This window comes from Culex quinquefasciatus, chromosome 2 (genome assembly GCF_015732765.1).
Source record: "Culex quinquefasciatus strain JHB chromosome 2, VPISU_Cqui_1.0_pri_paternal, whole genome shotgun sequence".
NCBI classification, from domain to species: domain Eukaryota; kingdom Metazoa; phylum Arthropoda; class Insecta; order Diptera; family Culicidae; genus Culex; species Culex quinquefasciatus.
This window is the reverse complement of record NC_051862.1, coordinates 71,251,222-71,272,619: the sequence shown is the minus strand read 5'-3', so window position 1 is coordinate 71,272,619 and position 21,398 is coordinate 71,251,222. Positions and strand designations below refer to the sequence as shown.

The 21,398-nt window shown below is 33.8% G+C and overlaps 1 protein-coding gene across 4 annotated transcripts in view; it reads left to right on the top strand.

The window, feature by feature from the left end:
• LOC6051638 (protein transport protein Sec16A) overlaps positions 1 to 21,398 on the top strand; it is a 44,547-nt gene that overhangs the window by 15,134 nt on the left and 8,015 nt on the right. For 2 of the 4 annotated variants that reach the window (XM_038258272.1, XM_038258269.1), the window contains 8 exons: positions 4,913 to 5,209; positions 5,553 to 5,737; positions 5,798 to 6,060; positions 10,684 to 11,535; positions 11,591 to 11,722; positions 11,778 to 11,933; positions 11,990 to 12,556; positions 17,275 to 17,496. In XM_038258272.1, coding sequence (XP_038114200.1) covers positions 4,913 to 5,209; positions 5,553 to 5,737; positions 5,798 to 6,060; positions 10,684 to 11,535; positions 11,591 to 11,722; positions 11,778 to 11,933; positions 11,990 to 12,556; positions 17,275 to 17,496 — 2,674 coding nt within the window. The remainder of the gene's footprint in view (positions 1 to 4,912; positions 5,210 to 5,552; positions 5,738 to 5,797; positions 6,061 to 10,683; positions 11,536 to 11,590; positions 11,723 to 11,777; positions 11,934 to 11,989; positions 12,557 to 17,274; positions 17,497 to 21,398) is intronic. The other 2 variants (XM_038258273.1, XM_038258271.1) reach the window with 2 other exon arrangements.

Below are 21,398 nucleotides of genomic sequence, written 5' to 3'. Positions count from 1 at the left end.
TTTGGCAATATCTATATGACAGACTTGATTTTTCAGTCTCGAAATTACCGGAAAGCTCTTCCAATTTCCCATAAGATTGTCTTTGACCACATATCAATTGAATGTATGGGCTTTGACGAAACCCCCCTGATTCTGAGTCGAAAGGTATACATGAAGGTGGGTCTAGGAGGTCTAATTGAGAAGTTCATTTTTCGAGTGATTTGATAGCCTTTCCTCAGTAAGGAGAGGAAGGCAAAAATGAACTATTGAAAAAAATCATAATTTTTTAAAAATATTGGAAAGGGACCATCCATAAACCACGTGGACACTTTAGGGGGTCTGGCGATTGTTCATGCTCCCTACAAAAAAGATTTTTGTTGTATGGACAATTGTCCACGATTGGTGGGGAGGAGGGGGGGAGAAGGGGTTTTGGATTATGGCCGCTGCAAAAATTTTTCAAGGTTTATTTTTTCATCAAATTCTTAGAAATTTGGGAAACAAATTATCGCAAAACAGCTGCATTTTATCGGATGGGGAAGTAAAACGTCGGTCCATTTGCGTAAAAGAGGTTTTGGGTGACTCACCACACCATAATCTTCGGACGCCTAGAAATGAGCAGAAACTTGCAACAGAGCCCACAAAAGACCCGGGGGTCGTTAAAGTGGATTGCTTTGCTTTTTTAGCTGGACAGGTCCAGGGATGCCAGGTCAGAATTTGAAAAGTCTGGACTACTGCGTAAAAAAGTAATGCAAGTGCAAAATTTAAAATTTATTTGATAAAAACTTGCATATTTTTGAACTGAATCTTGAACTGCCCCCGTTATCGTTAAATAATACAAATAGATTAAAATATTCCAAAAATCAAAATGCTTCAATAAAAAAACAAAAATTTAAGAAATAAAAAATTTAAGCGCTCAAAAATTTGAGAATTGAAAAAAACTGCACAAAACGAAAGAAAATTAAAAACAAAAATTCTTATCTCTAATGTTTTAAAATTCCGGAATTAAATTTTACAATTTAAAAATCCTTTAATTCTTAAATTCTTAATATCTTAAATTGTTAAATTATTAAGTGCTCAAATAATTTAATTTTGATTTTTTTATTGTTGAATTCTAACATGCCGCCAGAAAATCAAACATCAAAAACATGTTCCTTGATCTTTTATTTTTGTTATTTTTTAAAAATGTTTGAAGTTTGAATATTTGAGTCCTTGAATTTTTAATTTGAGTATATTTTGAATAATGATCTGTGGAAACTGTGGAATTTTCAAATTTTAGCACTTTTTTAAATTTTGGATTCTTTGAATTTATAAATTTCAGATTTTTTGAGTTTTCTAAGTTATTTTTTATTATTTTTTTTGTTTGTTTGTATTTTTTAATTTGAAAATTCATAAATTTTGAAAATGGATTAGTTTCGGATAGAACAGACAAAGAACAATAAAAATAGTGCATCTTTTTCCTAATTTCAAGCTTTTAAGTGTTCCAAAAACTGCTGTCCCTATACAGACTGCAATTCCGATTCCCTCTAGATGACATTAACTAAAAAAAAAATAACTTGAAGACTAATTTTATTCGCGCACTAAAAAATGTCAAGAATTCATTGGTTTTTAAATTCCAAACATAAAAAACAAGAATTTAAATAATGATTTTTTGAAATTAAAAGATCTTTTATTCAAAAATTAAAGAACCTTGAAATCTGAATTATGAAATTTAATAATTCTTGCAGTTTAAAATTTCTAGATTTTAGATTTGCTTATTTTTTTTATTCTAAAATTTGTATATCTATTTGGAACAAAATTGATGATCAATTTGGTGTTCTTCGATGTCTGCCTGTGTGGATCAATCGGACCGCGCATTGGACTCACAATCCAGAGGTCGCCAATTCGAATCCCAAGGCGGACGCAAAAAAAAATCTAAGTGTATATATAGGTTTTCGGTGCCCTATCCCCGTGCCATACCTTCACACTTAGGAGACCCGGGAGGCGGAGTCTTGCCGCAAAAAGAACGATACACGCCTGTGGATCCGTTGACGAAACCGCAAGGTTTAAGAGGGCCACATTATAAGGTGCAGGGTTGTTACGGATGGCGCGTATCGCGCGGATCTGGCGCGGATTTGCTGGCTAATTTTGTTCAGGCGCGGATTTCGCGCGGATAGCAATTTTCATAAATAAAATAATTGAGAACGATAGAATTTGTTTCAAGTTACAAAGGAAAATATTATAAGCAATAAAATAAATTTAATCTTTTTCTTTGCGTGCAAAAATATCAATTTCTAAGAAGAAAATTTTCTTCTGAAAATTATTCATTGTTTTTTTTTTCTTAATACGAATCTTCAAAATAATCTTCAAGGAGCGTTTATTTTTAAAAATGTATTGAGATTTCTTATATAAATTTTACATAACATATTTTTTGTTAACATTTGCTGACCTGGTTTAAATATTTTTCTATAATTATTCACATGATACATTTAATTTTTATCTTCTGACTCATATTTTAAACTTTTTCCAAAGATTTAAACATAAGGATGTACATAAATGATTCTTAGGGTATGTTCCGGATTGGATTTAACCCTTAGATTTTTGTTAAAGAACGGTACAGGGTTCCAAAGTTTCCAAGACATTTTCTAATATAGCAAACAATAAATATTGAGCGAGCATATTAATTACAATTTCAAAATTACAAAATTCGAAAAATTACAGAATTTTAAAAAGCTTTAGATCTTTTTAGATTTTTTAAGTTTTTTCAATCTTAAATTGAAATTTTGAAATTTGTGGTTTATTAAAAATTGAAACATTCTATTGCCACTCTGATTTAGGTAGAATTGGTTCTACTCCCAATTATCAAAACATGACGAAATCCACTTAGCAATCTGCTAAAATCTCCGTCTAAAATTGAAAATTTCAGAATTTACATATTCAATTGAACAAAAAAATAAATAGAATTCATAAATTTAAATTGCCAAAACTTGCAGACTCAAAAACGCAAAAAGAAATATGAATTCTCACATTGAAAAACTACAAAAAAAATTAGCATGGATTTTTCTTAAATTATTAAATTATTAAATTATTAAATTATTAAATTATTAAATTATTAAATTATTAAATTATTAAATTATTAAATTATTAAATTATTAAATTATTAAATTATTAAATTATTAAATTATTAAATTATTAAATTAATCAATTAATCAATTAATCAATTAATAAATTATTAAATTATTAAATTATTAAATTATTTAATTATTAGATTATTAATTTTTTGAATTATTGTTTTTTTGCCATTTTCTTAGTTCGAATCATTTTCGGAGTCATATTTTAGTTTAGAGAAATTTAGAGAAGAAAATAAAATAAATTTCGTGTTTCGATTTTCCAGAGTAAAATTTTGGTGAGAATAGATTTTATGGTTATTTAATTTAGGGTTTAAAATTTTTAAAATTTTTGAATTTAAATTTTTTTCCTGAATTTGTTTTTAAAGCAACGATATTTAAAGTGTTACAAAAAATGCTAATATTGTTTCAGAAATGGCAGAAAAGGTTCCACTTGGTGCAGGTGGGATATGAATCCACAACAGATCAACGGATCAGTAATGCTTTCTGTATTATTCTTTTTTCGCGATTTTTTTTATGGCGCGGATTTCGCGCGGATTGGGTTTTGGGGCCGGCGCGGATCTGGCGCGGATTTTTTTTCGACTTTTCCGTAACAACCCTGAAGGTGTTACGTCGATTCCGTTTTGGTGTTCTTCGGAAAAGTTGTAAGTAACTATAGGTTTTTTTTTTGTCCGCCTTGTGGGCAGATATTGGGATTAGTTCACCTCGACCGTCCTAGCGACTATCTTTTGTGATTCCCTGTTATACTCTTAAGGCTGCAATTTTTGCTCGAATCTTATTGAGAAGAATCAAGCTATCTGTTTACAGTCTTTTTTCCAATGCACATATACACTGGTAGAGTGCGCCTGAACGCAGTGCGTTGAAGCGTGGTTGTGCGAAAGGAAGAATTCTCCTCTCGTGTTTTTTGGGTCCGAACACTCATCGTATCTGTTAGCGCATCTTCGGCTAGTTGGCCAGTCAACTATCTTCCGAAGTGCACAGATCAGCCGAAGCTAAGTAGTTGTAGTTGACCTAGCGAAGGAGAAATGAGCAACTTTTGAAGAATTGTTGTGGCTCGCAGGCTGTTGATGTCCAACTTCAAATGATGAGGACGGACGGGGACTGGAGCGGTCCCTGTTGGCTATTTTAGATCTCTCCCCTTTGTCATCAGTTTTTTCGGCTCTCTCGTATTGACCCGACTGTCGTCAGTTGGCATTGGAGCTCTTCGCCGAGTAGTCCATTTTTGACTAACTCGAGGTTTCTCCAAAGCGCAGACAGCAGGGAAAGAAAAACCTGTACTGATTTTGCGGGATGACCAAAGCTCCAAAGCTGCCACCCGAGGATTGAACCTCTGACCTTCCGCTTGTTAGGCGGATCCCGTAACCACTCGACCACGGGAGGTTGGCAAAAACTATAGGTTAGGACTATTCGAGATAAAAATAGATACACTGTAAAAGATATATCCTTGTTTATTTTACATTTTTTGAGTGCTCAACAGTGTTCCTGTTATAACTTTTAGAACTACATTCTATTGAAAGTATAATATTGAATTGTTTGTTATGTAAACTAGGTGACGGTATTATTGTCGTGGAAATCTACATGGAAATAGTGTGCAACTAATATTCTGGTTGTGGATTAAAAAAAGGTTATTGAGAAACAAAAAATCACCATAATTGTGAAAACTAAGCCGTGATAAATGTTGAATCCAATATTTCGAGTGACCACTTGACGCGTGACCCTTTCCACCACCTACCCACCAACACTACCGAACGCGTCTGCGCCGCCGCCCTCTGTCCCGTGTCTCACCCGTGTGGTCCGTTCCGTCCCGTTATCTCTATCTCTTTCTGTAGGTTTAATCGCACGACACCGTTCCTCCATCATCAACCCGCGCTCGTCGCCGGCATGTACAATCCGGCCGACGACTACCACCGTCATTTCAATAACCAATCGCAACCATCCGCCATGCTCGACCAGAGCTTCCTCAGCGATGTCTCTGGCCAGCCGACGTCACTGCCAATGTACCATCACCAGCAGCAGCAGCAACAGCAGCGGATGGCCGGCGGAACATTCCCGCAGCATCAACAGCGGGCCACGCCCCTTCTCCTGGACAGGTCGTACCACACTGATAGTGGATATTACCAGCCAAGGTGCTTTTTTTCAGATCGATTTTTCTTTTCTTTCCTTTTTGCTTCAGTTAACCATTTCGATACCCTTCTCATGAAATCACCCGCGCTGAGACACAAACCTTCCTGAACCGCTTCTTCCTCTAGACGTACTTATTGCTTGCTACGCATCTACCGTTTTAGTTCTGCATGAATCACACACTCACACTAACTTTAGTTAGAGGTTACTCTTTTTCTTTGTAGTTTGTAGTCCCTTGAATACTAACCTACCTGATCAGGATATTCGCAACTATTTCGCTAACCGATACGACTAATGGGATGCTCGAATTGAGCGTACGGACCTAACTAACCCCTTGATGATTTTCAGGTTGGACGCTACCGATGGATCGCTGCGCCAGGAGCAGATGGAAGTGCTCGAGCCGGAACGGCTGACCCCTCGCAAGTTCCCCGAGATCCACTCGATCGTGAGCATTTCCAGCGGACTGCTGGTCACCGCCAAGAATCAGCTGACTATCAACGGGACGACCGATCTCGTCAAGATTTTGAGCTTGGGTAAGGTCTTCTACAACTTTTATCGAAAGCAGTAATTTGATAGTTCCCCTCCTTTCAAAGGTACCAACGAGCCCACCCGCAAGCTGTTCCAGTCCTACCCGGGGCCGCTCGTCAAGAACAAGACCCACAAAAAGTCCGTCATTGAGTTCTGCGAGGAGCAGCTGCGGGCGGGACCGCCACCCTGCACCCTGATCGGTGGCCACACGCTGATCAAGTCGCGCGGCAACTCGATCAACAGTCTGCACTCGTTCGGGTCGAGCGCGAACCGGGGCTCGTTCACGCTGCTGTGGAACTACATCATCCTGCTGCTGAGACAGAACGGGGTGAGTTTGATCGTTTGGTCACAAATTGCAAAAAGAAATGTTACATACCCTCACAGTTATCAGTTGAATGTAAATCTAGAAGAGATGATCGTCTTTTGTTTTAACATGCAATATAGACGATGTCTTCTAATTATTTACGAATCGTATTCATCTCTTTAGATGTACATTTAGCTGGTAAGAATGGAGGTATGAAAGGTGCATGCCCTCTATCATACATACAAAACAGGATTATCTCTTTTGGATTAACTTGTACGAAGGTATGCAGCATTCATACACTCGAACTCGCACTCGCTAGCATGACGTTTATTTAGGGCGACTCTACTGCTAGGCGCAACGACGAACACTAATCCAACTTGCTCTCGACGGTATGCCTAACTCGGCAGGATTTATTCGAGACTTAAAAAAAGTCAAAATTCTGAAACTCTAATGTTATTTGTTATATTCATTAATTCTAAAATTATTATAAAAAATATTGAATTTATTCCAAATTTATTTTGAAAATCTATAAATTTTGTTATTAAATTCTTAAAATCTTAAAATCTTAAATTCTTAAATTCTTAAATTCTTAAATTCTTGAATTCTTAAATTCTTAAATTCTTAAATTCTTAAATTCTTAAATTCTTAAATTCTTAAATTCTTAAATTCTTAAATTCTTAAATTCTTAAATTCTTAAATTCTTAAATTCTTAAATTCTTAAATTCTTAAATTCTTAAATTCTTAAATTCTTAAATTCTTAAATTCTTAAATTCTTAAATTCTTATTCTTAAATTCTTAAATTCTTAAATTCTTAAATTCTTAAATTCTTAAGTTCTTAAATTCTTAATTCTTAAATTCTTGGATTCTTATTCTAAATTCTTAAATTCTTAAATTCTTAAATTCTTAAATTCTTAAATTCTTAAATTCTTAAATTCTTAAATTCTTAAATTCTTAAATTCTTAAATTCTTAAATTCTTAAATTCTTAAATTCTTAAATTCTTAAATTCTTAAATTCTTAAATTCTTAAATTCTTAAATTCTTAAATTCTTAAAATCTTAAATTCTTAATTCTTAAATTCTTAAATTCTTGAATTCTTAAATTCTTAAATTCTTGGGATTCTTAAATTCTTAAATTCTTAAATTCTTAAATTCTTAAATTCTTAAATTCTTAAATTCTTAAATTCTAAGTAATTTTAAATTCTTAAATTCTTAAATTCTTAAATTCTTAAGTTCTTAAATTCTTAAATTCTTAAATTCTTAAGTTCTTAATTCTTCAATTCTTAAATTCTTCAATTCTTAAATTCTTCTTCAAGTTCTTTCAGTTCTTCAATTCTTCAAGTTCTTCAACTTCAGTTCTTCAATTCTTCAATTAAATTCTTAAATTCTTAAATTCTTAAATTCTTAAATTCTTAAATTCTTAAATTCTTAAATTCTTAAATTCTTAAATTCTTAAATTCTTAAATTCTTAAATTCTTAAATTCTTAAATTCTTGATTCTTATTCTTAAATTCTTAAATTCTTGAGTTCTTAAATTCTTAAGTTCTTAAATTCTTAAATTCTAAATTCTTAAATTCTTAAATTCTTAATTCTTAAATTCTTAAATTCTTAAATTCTTAAATTCTTAAATTCTTAAATTCTTAAATTCTTGAGTTCTTGGGATTCTTAAAGTTCTTGAGTTCTTAAATTTCTTGGAGTTCTTAAATTCTTAAATTCTTAGGTTCTTAAATTCTTAAATTCTTAATTCTTAAATTCTTAAATTCTTACTTAAATTCTTAAATTCTTAAATTCTTAAGTTCTTAAATTCTTAAATTCTTAAATTCTTTAAATTCTTAAATTCTTAAATTCTTAAATTCTTAAATTCTTAAATTCTTAAATTCTTAAATTCTTAAATTCTTAAATTCTTAAATTCTTAAATTCTTAAATTCTTAAATTCTTAAATTCTAAATTCTTAAATTCTTAAATTCTTAAAGGTTCTTAAGTTCTTAATTCTTAAATTCTTAATTCTTAAATTCTTAAATTCTTAAATTCTTAAATTCTTAAATTCTTAAATTCTTAAATTCTTAAATTCTTAAATTCTTAAATTCTTAAATTCTTAAATTCTTAAATTCTTAAATTCTTAAATTCTGGTTCTTAGTTGGAGTTCTTAAATTCTTAAATTCTTAAATTCTTAAAGTTCTTAAATTCTTAAATTCTTAAATTCTTAAATTCTTGGGATTCTTAAATTCTTAAATTCTTAAATTCTTAAATTCTTAAATTCTTAAATTCTTAAATTCTTGGTTCTTAAATTCTTAAATTCTTAAATTCTTAAATTCTTAAATTCTTAATTCTTAAATTCTTGGGATTCTTAAGATTCTTAAATTCTTAAATTCAAAATTCTTAAATTCTTGGGATTCTTAAATTCTAAAATTCTTAAATTCTAAAATTCTTAAATTCTTAAATTCTTCAATTCTTAAATTCTTAAATTCTTAAATTCATAAATTCTTAAATTCTTAATTCTTAAATTCTTAAATTCTTAATTCTTAAATTCTTAAATTCTTAAATTCTTAAATTCTTAAATTCTTAAATTCTTAAATTCTTAAATTCTTAAATTCTTAAATTCTTAAATTCTTAAATTCTTAAATTCTTAAATTCTTAAATTCTTAAATTCTTAAATTCTTAAATTCTTAAATTTTTAAATTCTTAAAGTCTTAAATTCTTAAATTCTTAAATTCTTAAAATTCTTAAAACTTAAATTCTTAAATTCTTAAATTCTTAAATTCTTAAATTCTTAAATTCTTAAATTCTTAAATTCTTAAATTCTTAAATTCTTAAATTCTTAAATTCTTAAATTCTTAAATTCTTGAATTCTCAAATTCTTAAATTTTTAAATTCTTAAATTCTTAAATTCTTAAATTCTTAAATTCTTAAATTCTTAAATTCTTAAATTCTTAAATTCTTAAATTCTTAAATTCTTAAATTCTTAAATTCTTAAATTCTTAAATTCTTAAATTCTTAAATTCTTAAATTCTTAAATTCTTAAATTCTTAAATTCTTAAATTCTTAAATTCTTAAATTCTTAAATTCTTAAATTCTTAAATTCTTAAATTCTTAATTCTTAAATTCTTAAATTCTTAAATTCTTAAATTCTTAACTTTAACTTAAATTCTTAAATTCTTAAATTCTTAAATTCTTAAATTCTTAAATTCTTAAATTCTTAAATTCTTAAATTCTTAAATTCTTAAATTCTTAAATTCTTAAATTCTTGAATTCTTAAATTCTTAAATTCTTAAATTCTTAAATTCTTAAATTCTTAAATTCTTAAATTCTTAAATTCTTAAATTCTTAAATTCTTAAATTCTTAAATTCTTAAATTCTTAAATTCTTAAATTCTTAAATTCTTAAATTCTTAAATTCTTAAATTCTTAAATTCTTAAATTCTTAAATTCTTAAATTCTTAAATTCTTAAATTCTTAAATTCTTAAATTCTTAAATTCTCAAATTCTTAAATCTTAAACTATTCTTAAATTCTTAAATTCTTAAATTGAGCAACTCTCTACGAAATCGGCTGATTTCGACCCTTTTTTATTTTTTGTATTTTTTTATTTGACTTAAACTTTGTGGGGGCCTTCCCTATGACCAAATAAGCTATTTTGCGTCCTTGGTTCACCCATACAAGTCTCCATACAATTTTGGCTGCTGTCCATACAAAAATTGTATGTAAATATTCAAACAACTGTAACTTTTGAGTGAATTTTCTGATCAATTTGGTGTCTTCGGCAAAGTTGTAGGAGTTGTTGAGGACAATTGAGAAAAAAATAGGTACACTGAAAAAAAATTGCAGATTTTTTAATCAACTTTTTTTCTCTAAAACTCAATTTCCCAAAATATGTATTTTTTGATTTTCGAGATTTTTTGATATGTTTTAGGGGACAAAAATCCGCAACTTTTGAGCCATAGACAAACATGGTCAAAAAATCTGCCGCCGAGTTATGAATTTTTGAAAAAAAAAAATGATTTTTGGAAATAATCGAAGTTTCATGCAAAAACAAATTTGACATTATTTTTTAATGCAAAATTGAATTTGCAATCGAAAAGTACTCTACAGATTTTTTGATAAAGGGCTCCGTCTTCAAGATATAGCCACCGAAAGTTTGATTTTAGCGAAATATTTGCAGTTTTTCGATTTTTAAAAATAGTGACCATAAGTGACCATTTCTAAAATTTTTTTTTTTTTGTAAAGTTCAGAAAATTTGCTATAAAATTTTCTAAGAGACATTGAAGATTGGACCTCGGGTTGCTGGGATAGAGCCGCTTTAAGAAAAAGAAACACGAAAATTGAAGTTTTCTAAATCTCACCAAAACAACCCACCATTTTCTAATGACGATATTTCAGCAACTAATGGTCCGATTTTCAATGTTAATACATGAAACATTCAAATTTCTATCAAAAAATAATGTCAAATTTGTTTTTGCATGAAACTTCGATTTTTTCCAAAAATCACTGTTTTTTTTCAAAAAATCATAACTCGGCGGCAGATTTTTGTCCCCTAAAACATATCAAAAAATCTCAAAAATCAAAAAAGATTTGGAAATGGGAAATTGAGTTTTAGTGAAAAAAAGTTGATTAAAAAATCCTACCTATAAAAACACAACTTACAACTCACTTTCAGACCTTTGTCGGCACGGACATCTCGGAGCTGCTGATGCAGAACAAGGTCGAGTTCCCGTTCGAGTCGGCGCAGGCTAGCGCCCGCTCGACGAACGTTAGCGGTCGTAACTCGTCGCTGTCGGCCACGGTCGAGCGTCGCGCCGCTCACGACGCCGAGGGCGAGGAAGATTCGGCGGAACAGGTCGAAAATGCGGAAATCAGCACCGGCACCGACCCCGACGTGGAGAAGAAGGAACCGCTGAGCGAGCTGGAGATCACGGACAAGTTCCGCAACTATTTGATCTACGGGAACATGAGCGAAGCGCTGGAGTGGGCCACCGAGAATAACTTGTGGGGTCACGCGCTGTTCCTGGCCTCGAAGGTGGACTCGCGGCAGCACGCGAACGTCATGATGAAGTTCGCCAACAAGCTGACGCTGAACGACCCGCTGCAGACACTGTACCAGCTGCTGAGCGGCCGGACGCCGTCTTCGGTGACATGCGTCCTGGACGAGAAGTGGGGCGACTGGCGGCCACATCTGGCCATGCTGATGTCGAACAGTTCGGCCAAGCCGGAGCTGATCAAGAAGTCGATCACGACGCTGGGCGATTCGCTGTACAATCGGGGCGATTTGTACGCGGCTCACTTTTGCTACCTCCTGTCGGATGTAACGTTTGGACGGTTCGCGGACGTCAAGGTTGATGGTGGCGCGACCGTCACGGCCAACACGGTGGTCCGGTTGATCCTGCTCGGGTCGTCCCACATGCAGCGCACGTTCAAGGAGTTCTCCACGAACGAATCGATCATGATGACCGAGATCTACGAGTACGCGCGATCGCTCAACGAGGAACGGTACGCGATCACTGAATTACAGGTAATTCTGAGAAGGTTTAGTTGATCGACGCCTTTTAACAACTTGTCAATTTCAGTACTACAAATACTTGCTCGCCAGTCGCATGCTAGACTACGGAATGCAGCTCAAGTGTCTGCTGTACATGGAGCAGCTAGCGGAACAGATCCAGCTCGATCCTTACAGATTCGACTCCGAGTTCATCCGAAAGGTAGGTTGATCTTCACTCATTTCCAATACAAGCTAACCTATATGAACTCTTGCAGGTCTACACGCTGGGCGATCGGTTGAAGTACTACGACCCTGTGTTGGAAAAGGAACTGGACGAATCCGTGGACAACCACGGCCACGGCAACATCTACACCAACGTCGAAGATCCTGCCTGGTTGCAGCGGTTGAGTGCAATACTGATCAACTACAATGTGAGTTCTTCAACTAACGAGTTTAGTCAAATTCTCCAACTCTATCGATCTTTCAGTCCACGAATGCTTCCAACTACGCTCCCCAATCGACGTCCTACGACGGCCAGCCGGACTACAGCAACAACAACAGTCAGTACAACAGCTACACCGGTTACAACACCGAACAGCGACCCGGCGCAGGTCAGGAGCAGCTTCAGCAACAACCGTACGGCATCGACCCAACCGAGATCAACAACGAATTCACCAAAATCAACCAGCAGCTCGGTCAGCTGAACCTCCAGTACACGGAAGGCTTTGAACCCCAACAACAACAGCAGCAGCAACAACAACCAACTCCAACCCACCACCAGTACGACCACCACAACTCGATGGCAGCTCCCAGCTACGACCAGGGTTACGACTCGATCAACCAGTCCTCGATGCCAGAGGAGCAAAAGCAGCAAGAAAGCTACGATCAGCAACAGTCACCTCAGCAGCAGCAGCAACCGTACTCGTACGGTTCGTACGATGGATCTTCCGGTCAGCCGAGCCTGTTCGTGCCGTCGCCGGTTCCAGCTGGGCAGGAGCAACAGCAGCAGCAACAACAGGCCAGCCCGTACGACTACTGGGGAGCGAACGCTGAGGTGAGTCCGAGTTTGAATGCTTCATTTTCAGCTTTCAGAGTTTCAGTTTTGGAGACGGAGTTAGTTCACTGCCCCGCTACCAGCATTTCGTTTTTCGTTCCGGATGCGTTTTGTTACAGTCGTGTTTGGTTGATTGAGTTATCCCCCTCGGTTGAGTTTTACGTATTTTGAAGAGTTTCTTTCGTCCAAACCCGTAGTGACGCTTTTGTGTGTAGTAGTGGTGTGGTCCGTAGCTTGGAGGAAGTGAAAATAAATGATATTCTTGAAAAGCCTAGAGTTGAAAATTGTCAGATCACTTTGTACTATGATGTGTTAAAGAAAATGATCTTGATTCAAATAATTAGGCATTCAGTCGAATTTCACAAAGTTAATTTGAAATGACAAAATTTTCTGAGACTTCGGTAAACGTTGATTTTTTTTTTATTTTTGGATTTGGGTAAAGAAGAAAATTGATACACTCGAAAACATCCTCTTTCTAAAACAACAAACAAATTTTCGAGATATATAATTTTGTATTTTTTGTTATAAGTTCATTGTGCGGGCTGATCAAAGTCGGTCTGTAAAATCGGGGGGCAAAAATGTTCTTATATTTTTTTTAAACTTACAAACGTCAATTAAAATTTAAGTCAATTAGCTGAAATCAATTGGAAATTCATTTCCCTGCGCTTAGAATTATTTTTAGCATGTTTGGGTTCATTCAAAAATCTCTTGATTTTTTTTTGTAAATTTTCGATGTACAGTACAGTGTTTTCGTCAAATCTTACATTTTTTTGCTAAAAACTGATGATTGCAAAACAACTGAACTAGTGTAAATTGCATTTAGAAACACTTTTTTTGCTTGTTATTCAAATTGTCATATATTTTTTACTTACTTTTTCTCATATATTACAAAACTTACAATAGTTATGATTTTTTTAAATATCGAACATATTGTATTCTAAAATTATTTTTTTAAGATACAGAATCAGATTTGCAATCGTAAATAACCTTACAATTTTTTTTTCGACAAATGCGTCGTTTTCAGGTCATATGCTTTTTTTGGTCAAAACTTTGATTTTTTTTTCAATTTTATGCAATTTAAAAATATTTTATAAAGAAAAATAAACTTAAAAACTGTTCAGAAAATGTTTTAAAAAATGATGCAAGGCATAATTTAAAAAATATCATTTGTTTAGCCTAGTAGTAGGCTAAATCAAAACTAACATTTCAGAAGGGCGTAATATTGAAAGTATTATTTTCGAAGAGATCGGAAAATTTCACGAATGTTTCATATTTTAACATTAAAAATCGGACCATTAGTTGCTGAGATATCGACATTAGAAAATAGTGGGTTGTTTGGGTGCGTATTACACTACGGAAAATAAACAAATAAACTCGCACTTTTTGACAGTTTGCCAGTTTGCCTGCATGTAATTGTACAAACGTCAGCCTGCATACATTTTGCCTTGTTTGCGAGTTTGGCACTGTCAAACACGAAAAAGTGTGAATTTGTTTGTTTGTTTGCGGTAGTGTAATGGCTGCTTTAGAAAACATCAATTTTCCTGTTTTTAAATCTTTGTATAGCAATGTCTCAGCAACTAAGGGTCAACAAAGTTCAAAAAAGCAAAATATAGTGAATTTGCTTAGCTTTTCAAAAAAAAAAAATTTCAAGATTGGGCAAACATAGTTACTAATTTAAAAAAATGAAAAAAAAAATAAATATTGAAATAACAAGCCATAATTTCAACATTTGTATGAAAAAAGTGTTTTAAAATGCATTTTACACTACCCTAGTAGCATTTTAGGTTTTAAGTAGGCCATAAAAGCCTATTTAGGCCGTATGAGGGTTTTCAGAACCATGATAAAACCAGTTAGTTTAAAAATGTTACTAGGGTAGTACAGTTGTTTTGCAATCATTAGTTTTCAAAAAATGTAAGATTTGACGAAAACAAAAATTTTAGCGAAAAAAAAAAACTTTTTGCGATAATAAACATCGACAATTTTTTAAATTCCAAAGATGAATTCAAACATGCTAAAAATGATTAAAAACGCAGGAGAATGCATTTTAAATTGATTTCAGCTGTTTGCACTTTATTGGATTGGACCACCACACACATTTCAGCTGTTTGCACTTAAATCCCCATTGAAATTTTGAAGTTTTTTTATATTATTTTTGCCTCCTGATTTTTCGGACCATTGTGGGAAACAAAAACTAAAAAGAACAAAAATTAAAAATTTAAATTAGGTAAATTTTAAATGTTAATGTTCAAAAAGTATAAACTTCTAAAATTCATGAATTTAAAAGTTAAAATTTTAAGATTAAAAGTAATCAAAATTTTGAAAAAATAGGAAGAAAATTAAATTTAAAGTTTTTAAGAATTTTATAATTTAAGTATTCCATGTTTGATTTTTATCAGAGGCGTCGCGTCCACCTGTTCAACCTGTTCATAGGACAGGTGGATCATTTTGATTTCTTTATGAAGAAAGAATTAAAATATGTTCATCAAAATAATTGAACGAACATGCCAACTCTTCTTAGAATCATGAAACAGTCAAGCGCATTCGAATCCATAGAGCTCTCAATGAAAATCTAACGCGCACTGAAAATCCTCCCAAGCAGCCACCAACCTGTTCGGATTTCTCCATGCACGAGTTCCCATACAACGCATCCAAAAATACAGAAAGCCGCCCCAATATGTACACGCTGGACGGTATGAATGTGGTAGTTCAGGGTGTGCATGAACTTTGCACAGTCGACATAAAAGCGCGCGAGCCGAGACGCGAGCAGGAGAGAGCAAAATCTGGAGTTTTTCTCTCTCTTTGAACTTTGCTCTCTCCTGCTCGCGTCTCGGCTCGCGCGCTTTTATGTCGACTGTGCAAAAGCTTTCATGCACACCTGAACTACCACATTCATACCGTCCAGCGTGTACATATAGGGGCGGCTTTCTGTGTATTTTGATGCGTTGTATGGGAACTCGTGCATGGAGAAATCCGAACAGGTTGGTGGCTGCTTGGGAGGATTTTCAGTGCGCGTTAGATTTTCATTGAGAGCTCTATGGACACGAATGCGCTTGGCTGTTCCATGATTCCAAGACGATTTGGCGTGCTTGCTCAAATATTTTAGTAAAACTTTTTAAAAATGTTGCTTCAAAAAAGCGTTTTTAACTGAAATAAAGTAATAAATAGCTCTGTCAAAAGTGAGCAAGCATGTTCATATCGACAGATTTGCAAAATAATTTGTAAGAAAATAGAACGAAATCTTTAACCTACCAAGCATACGATAATTTACTTCAAAAGTTATTTGTAAAAAAACAAAAATAAAAACAAAGCTTATAAAGTGATGTTTTTTATTTTATTTTATGGATTTATATTGAGATATGAGACGCAGTAAAAAAACAAAAAATCTCAGACATTTTATACTTAATTATGGCAATTATTTTTTATTTGTGGCTATCAATTCAAAATTTGTTATATGCTTAAAAAGCAGATTTTGAAAATCAATGCAAAAAATAAGGTTAAACGTCCAATCGATTGCACGAGTTTTTGTTAAATGAAAATTTTTATTATCATCGATATTAATTTTTTCTCTTCTAGTTTTTTAGGGAAATTTTGAAGAGAAACGTAAAATAAATTTTTTATGGCCTAATTGTTTTGGTCAGGAAACTAGAGCACGTGATTTCAGGATTAGAATGGTCAACATCCGGAAGGTTTGCTTAGTGAGATTTGAAAATAATTAACAATTTTTGCTCTAATCTAATCCAATGGAACATAAGAGAAGTCATTCTAAAGAAAACTCCAGGGAAAAACTTGTGGTTGGATTACGCCTCATTTTTGAGTTTTGATTTAGTTTTTTATTCATTTACAAAACAAGCTAATTATAGAAAACTACAATGTAAAAAACATTTCAATTTTACACTTCTTAAAGGATGATCATTGCTGTAATTTGAAAAAGTTACTATTTCAATAAAAATCATGTGATCAATAATTCTCACAACAATATTGCTAACATCATCTAATTTCTCTTTATCATGTATAAAAGATATTTTTTAAATATAATTGAGCTAAAAAAACTTGAAAATTACTGAAAAGATTGTTTGAACAGGTAAACATTTTGGCCACGCGTCGCCTCTGATTTTTATATTTCTAATTTTTTTGGAAATTTAAATTTTCAAGTGTTTATATTATTTATTTTAGCAATTTCAAAAATTGAGTGCACTCACCTCCACTCGTGCTCAAACCGAACTGTCAACTTGTCTTAGGGGGGGTCACGAAAAGCATGCCCATCTGTTCTTGACCGCGTTCCTTCCGAGCACCGTACTTAGATTTAACATAAAAAATCAAACCGATAACTTTCGAGTTACCTACTGTTAGTTTAAAAATCAGGGCTTATCTGATGGCCTTGAGATTTTTTTTTTTTTTAACTTTAGGCAACCAACAGTCAGCTAAGCTTAAAAAGGAAATTTGTAGGAAATTTTCTCAGTTCAATATGTTTTGATAAAAATCGAAATAAAAAAAAATCGGTCAATTCTTCCCCTAGGCTCTGAGATCTGGCAAGGTAAAATCCAAACTCTAGCAAAAATATCGATTTTCAACTTCCGGTTTTAGCCGAGACCACACTAAAGCGTGTAGTGTTCAAATTGCTCCAAAGGAATAAACCCTTCACATGAAATCTTTCCCCCTACTTTTCCCAATCCAAACAAAAAAAAAACAAACTCACACAAAAAAAACATGGAATGCAGCCACTTTCGAAAACCGCCATCGCCGGTTTGTCCGCCGCGTCCACCATCGCCGCCGTCCACGCCGCCCGGCAGGCCGCTGCCTTCAGCTCGCCCGCTCGGTCCTCCGACATTCCCCGGGGCACCCCGTCGCCGGTTCCGGCCATCGCACTCCAACCGCCGTCACTGTCCTCGTCGAACGCTGCCGTTGGTGGCCCCGACGGTGGCGGCGATGCCATCAACTACGTAAGTAGCAGCGATAGCAGCTCTCCACTATCGGAAACTTACCGTCCCGCTAACGAGTGTCCCGCCAGCATGGCCGATGGCGCCATCGCCGCCGCAGAAGCAGCTAGCATCAAACGGTCCGCTTCCGACCAGAAGAACTGCTTTAAGCAAGTGCAATTCCACCTTAACAATATCGCACTCGCGGCACCGCTGCTCAAGCACAAGCTCGGCGGTTCTGCCGGTGGTGGCCACACCGGTTCCGGTTCCGCTGCCACAGCTAGCGCCGCCGCCTCCACGACCACCCAAGCCCGGCTGCTCAGCCAGATTCCGATACTGAGGAGTGTGCGAAAAACGAGAAAGAAACGCAAAAAAGTCAAACCGTCCGAGGCGGCCCAACTGTCCGCCGCGGAAGCCCAGCACCAGCAGCAGGTTCTCGCCAATCTGCCCCCCTCGAAGGCATTCCTGTACTCGTGTCTCAGCAAGGCCGCCAGCAAGGTCCCCGAAGGGAAGGACATTGTCTACAATGGGACCTTTCCGATCGATCAGCCGCTGTGCAGTCGGTTCAAGAATCTCAGCTTCAGTCTGAGCAGCACGGACACCGAGCTGGACGGGGCAGGAACGGGGGTGCCACGGGGAGGAGGTGGGTTGGAGAGGCCTGCCAGCGGCGAGCAGATTCTGAGGAAGAGAAACTCTGCCACGGCTGGCGGGACAGTTGGTGCTGCCGGTGTTGGAAAAGTGGTCAAAACTTTTGCCATCGATGAGCCCATCTAAAGGGGATTTGACGGGAAATTCTCATAAAATTTATTAAATTAATAATAGATAAATAGAGGCTTGTGCTTAAAGATATTTGAGATTGTTTTATTCCATATTTTTTATTGAAATGTTCGCATTTAGAAACAATCAACTTGTTTTGTAGCACAATCAGAACTAAAATGGAAATCTTTGAACTTTTGTTCAACCCGTAACATTATAATATACAATCTATATAAAAATATACTGAAGTATGTATTAAAAAGTAGAAAACCTAACGATCCTTTTATGGGACTATTTTTCCACCGATTTTTTTAATTGAATATTTGAATATGTAAAACAATCATATGTTACAATCAACTAAAATAGAAATGTGTTAACTTATCATCAATTATTCTAAAATAAAAAAGAAAGAAGGTGAAAATTAGCTGACCCTAAATCGAACACTTATGACTCTCTCCGTTTTCGCAATTCGATTTTTCGTTCTATTTTTTTAATTTTTAATAAAACCTTGTCCTTCCTATTTTATGACATTATTTAAAAAAAATCGTAAAATATCTTGCAATGAAAATGTAGATAAATTGATTTTTTTTTTCGTAAAATTTAATTCAAACCTTGAAGTTACTTTGAGTAATTCTGATAAAGGGCTCTATTTTAAGATTATCGATGTTCTGGATATTTTTTAACTTATAGTTTTTTTTAAAGAAGTATTACTTAAAATTTTAAATATTAATATTTAATTATTATCAACCGCAGTTTTTGCACCAGGATTTTATTTACAGACATTTCGACGCCAACATTTCAAAAAGCATCATGTACACACCATCCTTTTTGAGAAAAACGCATTTAATTGTTGAGCATCCATTTTCAATTCCCATTTTAATATAAAAGCAAAATAAGATGTTCTAATCGAGGTTCTAATAATAACAAACGATGAAAAACGTTGCTTTCATTGATACTTTATCATCCAAATTCAATAAAACATTATTTCCGTCGTTTTATTTAAGAAAAACAAACATAACTCCTTTTGAAATCACCAACGTCTATATCACCCTGCTGGCATTGGAGGGAGCGCTTTGTTATGATTCGTTTTTCTTCGCCGAATGTACATGGCGCTTTGTTCATGATGCTTTTTTTTCGTCACGAGGTTTATGTAGTCTTTTGTTTGACAGGTTGACAGGGCTATATAAACAGGGACTGCTGATGGCAGAGATTTTTTTTTTTAAACTTTTTTTTGTTTATGTTACTTTATTTAAAATCATGATTAAACAGACTTTACTGAAGTAACTTTTGCTCATTTTTGGTGGGGAGGTAGCTTATTAGGATTACTTTTAGAATATGCAATAACACAGAAAGTTTCAAAATGTACATGAAGCCTTTTGAAATGTTACCGTCGATTTGTGTATCTTCAAAACTACGGGAACTATCGATATTTTTTTTTTTTTTGAAATTGACAATATCAGAATCAGATTGTTGCAAGATTGGGTCCGTAACAAGGTTGTTAACGATAAAATTATCGTCGGGGCGATAACGATATAGATATTTCGATAATTCTTTTGGCGATAATGTTACCGACGATAATGGACGATAACTCATTTTTTAAATCTTTCTATAATCATAATAATTTAAAAATGTAGTAAGTTTTAAAATATAAATATTAAATACTCAAAACTGTTCACAAAATACCGTATTTCTTCGAACGTACTCAAATATTGTAATAATTTGTAATATGGGTATCAAACGAAGCGAAACTTTGTTTGCCTTTACGCATTATTAGAGTTTTTGAAAATATCCAAATTATCACAAAATTCCTTTTTTTCGAAAATTTATAAATTTTCATAATTTGCAATATGGGTATCAAACGACGCAATTTTTATGGACATAAAAAAAATCGCTTCGTTTGATACCCATTATACACTTTTTTAAAATAACTATTTTTGAAAAAAAAACGCTTTTTGTAAAAAAAAAGTATTTAAAAAAACTAATAAAGCAAATAATGACATTTTGAGTACTTTCGAAAAATACGGTATTTTGTTAACAATTTTGAGTTTTATACTTTGAAACATACGACATTTTCAAAAAAATATATTCTTGGTGAAAGCATTGAATATTGTACATGACTTACAGAATTATCAAAACAACGATAACGATAGATCGCCGGGACGATAACGATAACCAATATCGTTAACGTTAGACGCTAATATTATCTAACCTTGGTTCGTAAGTTTGATAGTTCCAACCGGGGGGATGGCAACCCTATTCCGACCAAAGCAAACTGACAACAGTCGACATTAGCACGGTTGTCAAATGAGAGCCCACAACAAAAGCACTAGCTGTCAAATGGTAGCCCATAACAAATCATTGTTTGGGTTTTTGATTTTCAAATTTCCCGCAATTAAAACGATAAATACCTGAAAAAACAAGTGAATTGTGTTGCTGATGCCAAATTCTATCATATCCTTGGAGATTCCATCCCAATATTGGCTCAAAATTCATATCGAAAAAAGTAATTTTCTGTTTACTTTTTTTTTGCTTTTTTTCTTTTGGTCGATCAAACAGTGCGCCCGTACACTGTGAATCGGCATTACACATTTTTCAGTTTGGGTTTACACATTTGCATGGGACTTTTGAGTTTAACCAAGATAACACATTTCGTGTTACCAAAGTATTATGAATAATACTGATTCTGAGTGTTTGTTATCTGAACTTCCAAGATGGCGGCTTCTTCGCTACCCCCTGGTTCCAACCAACTTCCTTGGTTGCTGTTCATGGTTGGTAAAAAAATATTATATTTTGCACTATCCACAATCAAATAGAAAAAAATCAAAGTATGTTAACAACTTGCATAAATGAAGTTATTTTTAAGTGAAATTTGAATAAATATTAACGTAGTTAAACATTATAACAAGTCCGTAATGCAGGTTGAATTACTTAATTCGTTTTGCATACACAGCAAAAACAATGAAGATAATATTACGTCGAGGAAGGTTGACAGTTTTTTTTTGTGTAAGAAAATTTGGAATATTACCTAACCTCTGTAAATGTATAAATTTACAACTTTTCATGGATAATTTCACATATTATTTTACATAAATTGGTGTAAAATTACATCGAAACAGGTCATACTTAACTATCAAACTGTTAAACCTGCCAAATTTGATTTTTTTTTTACT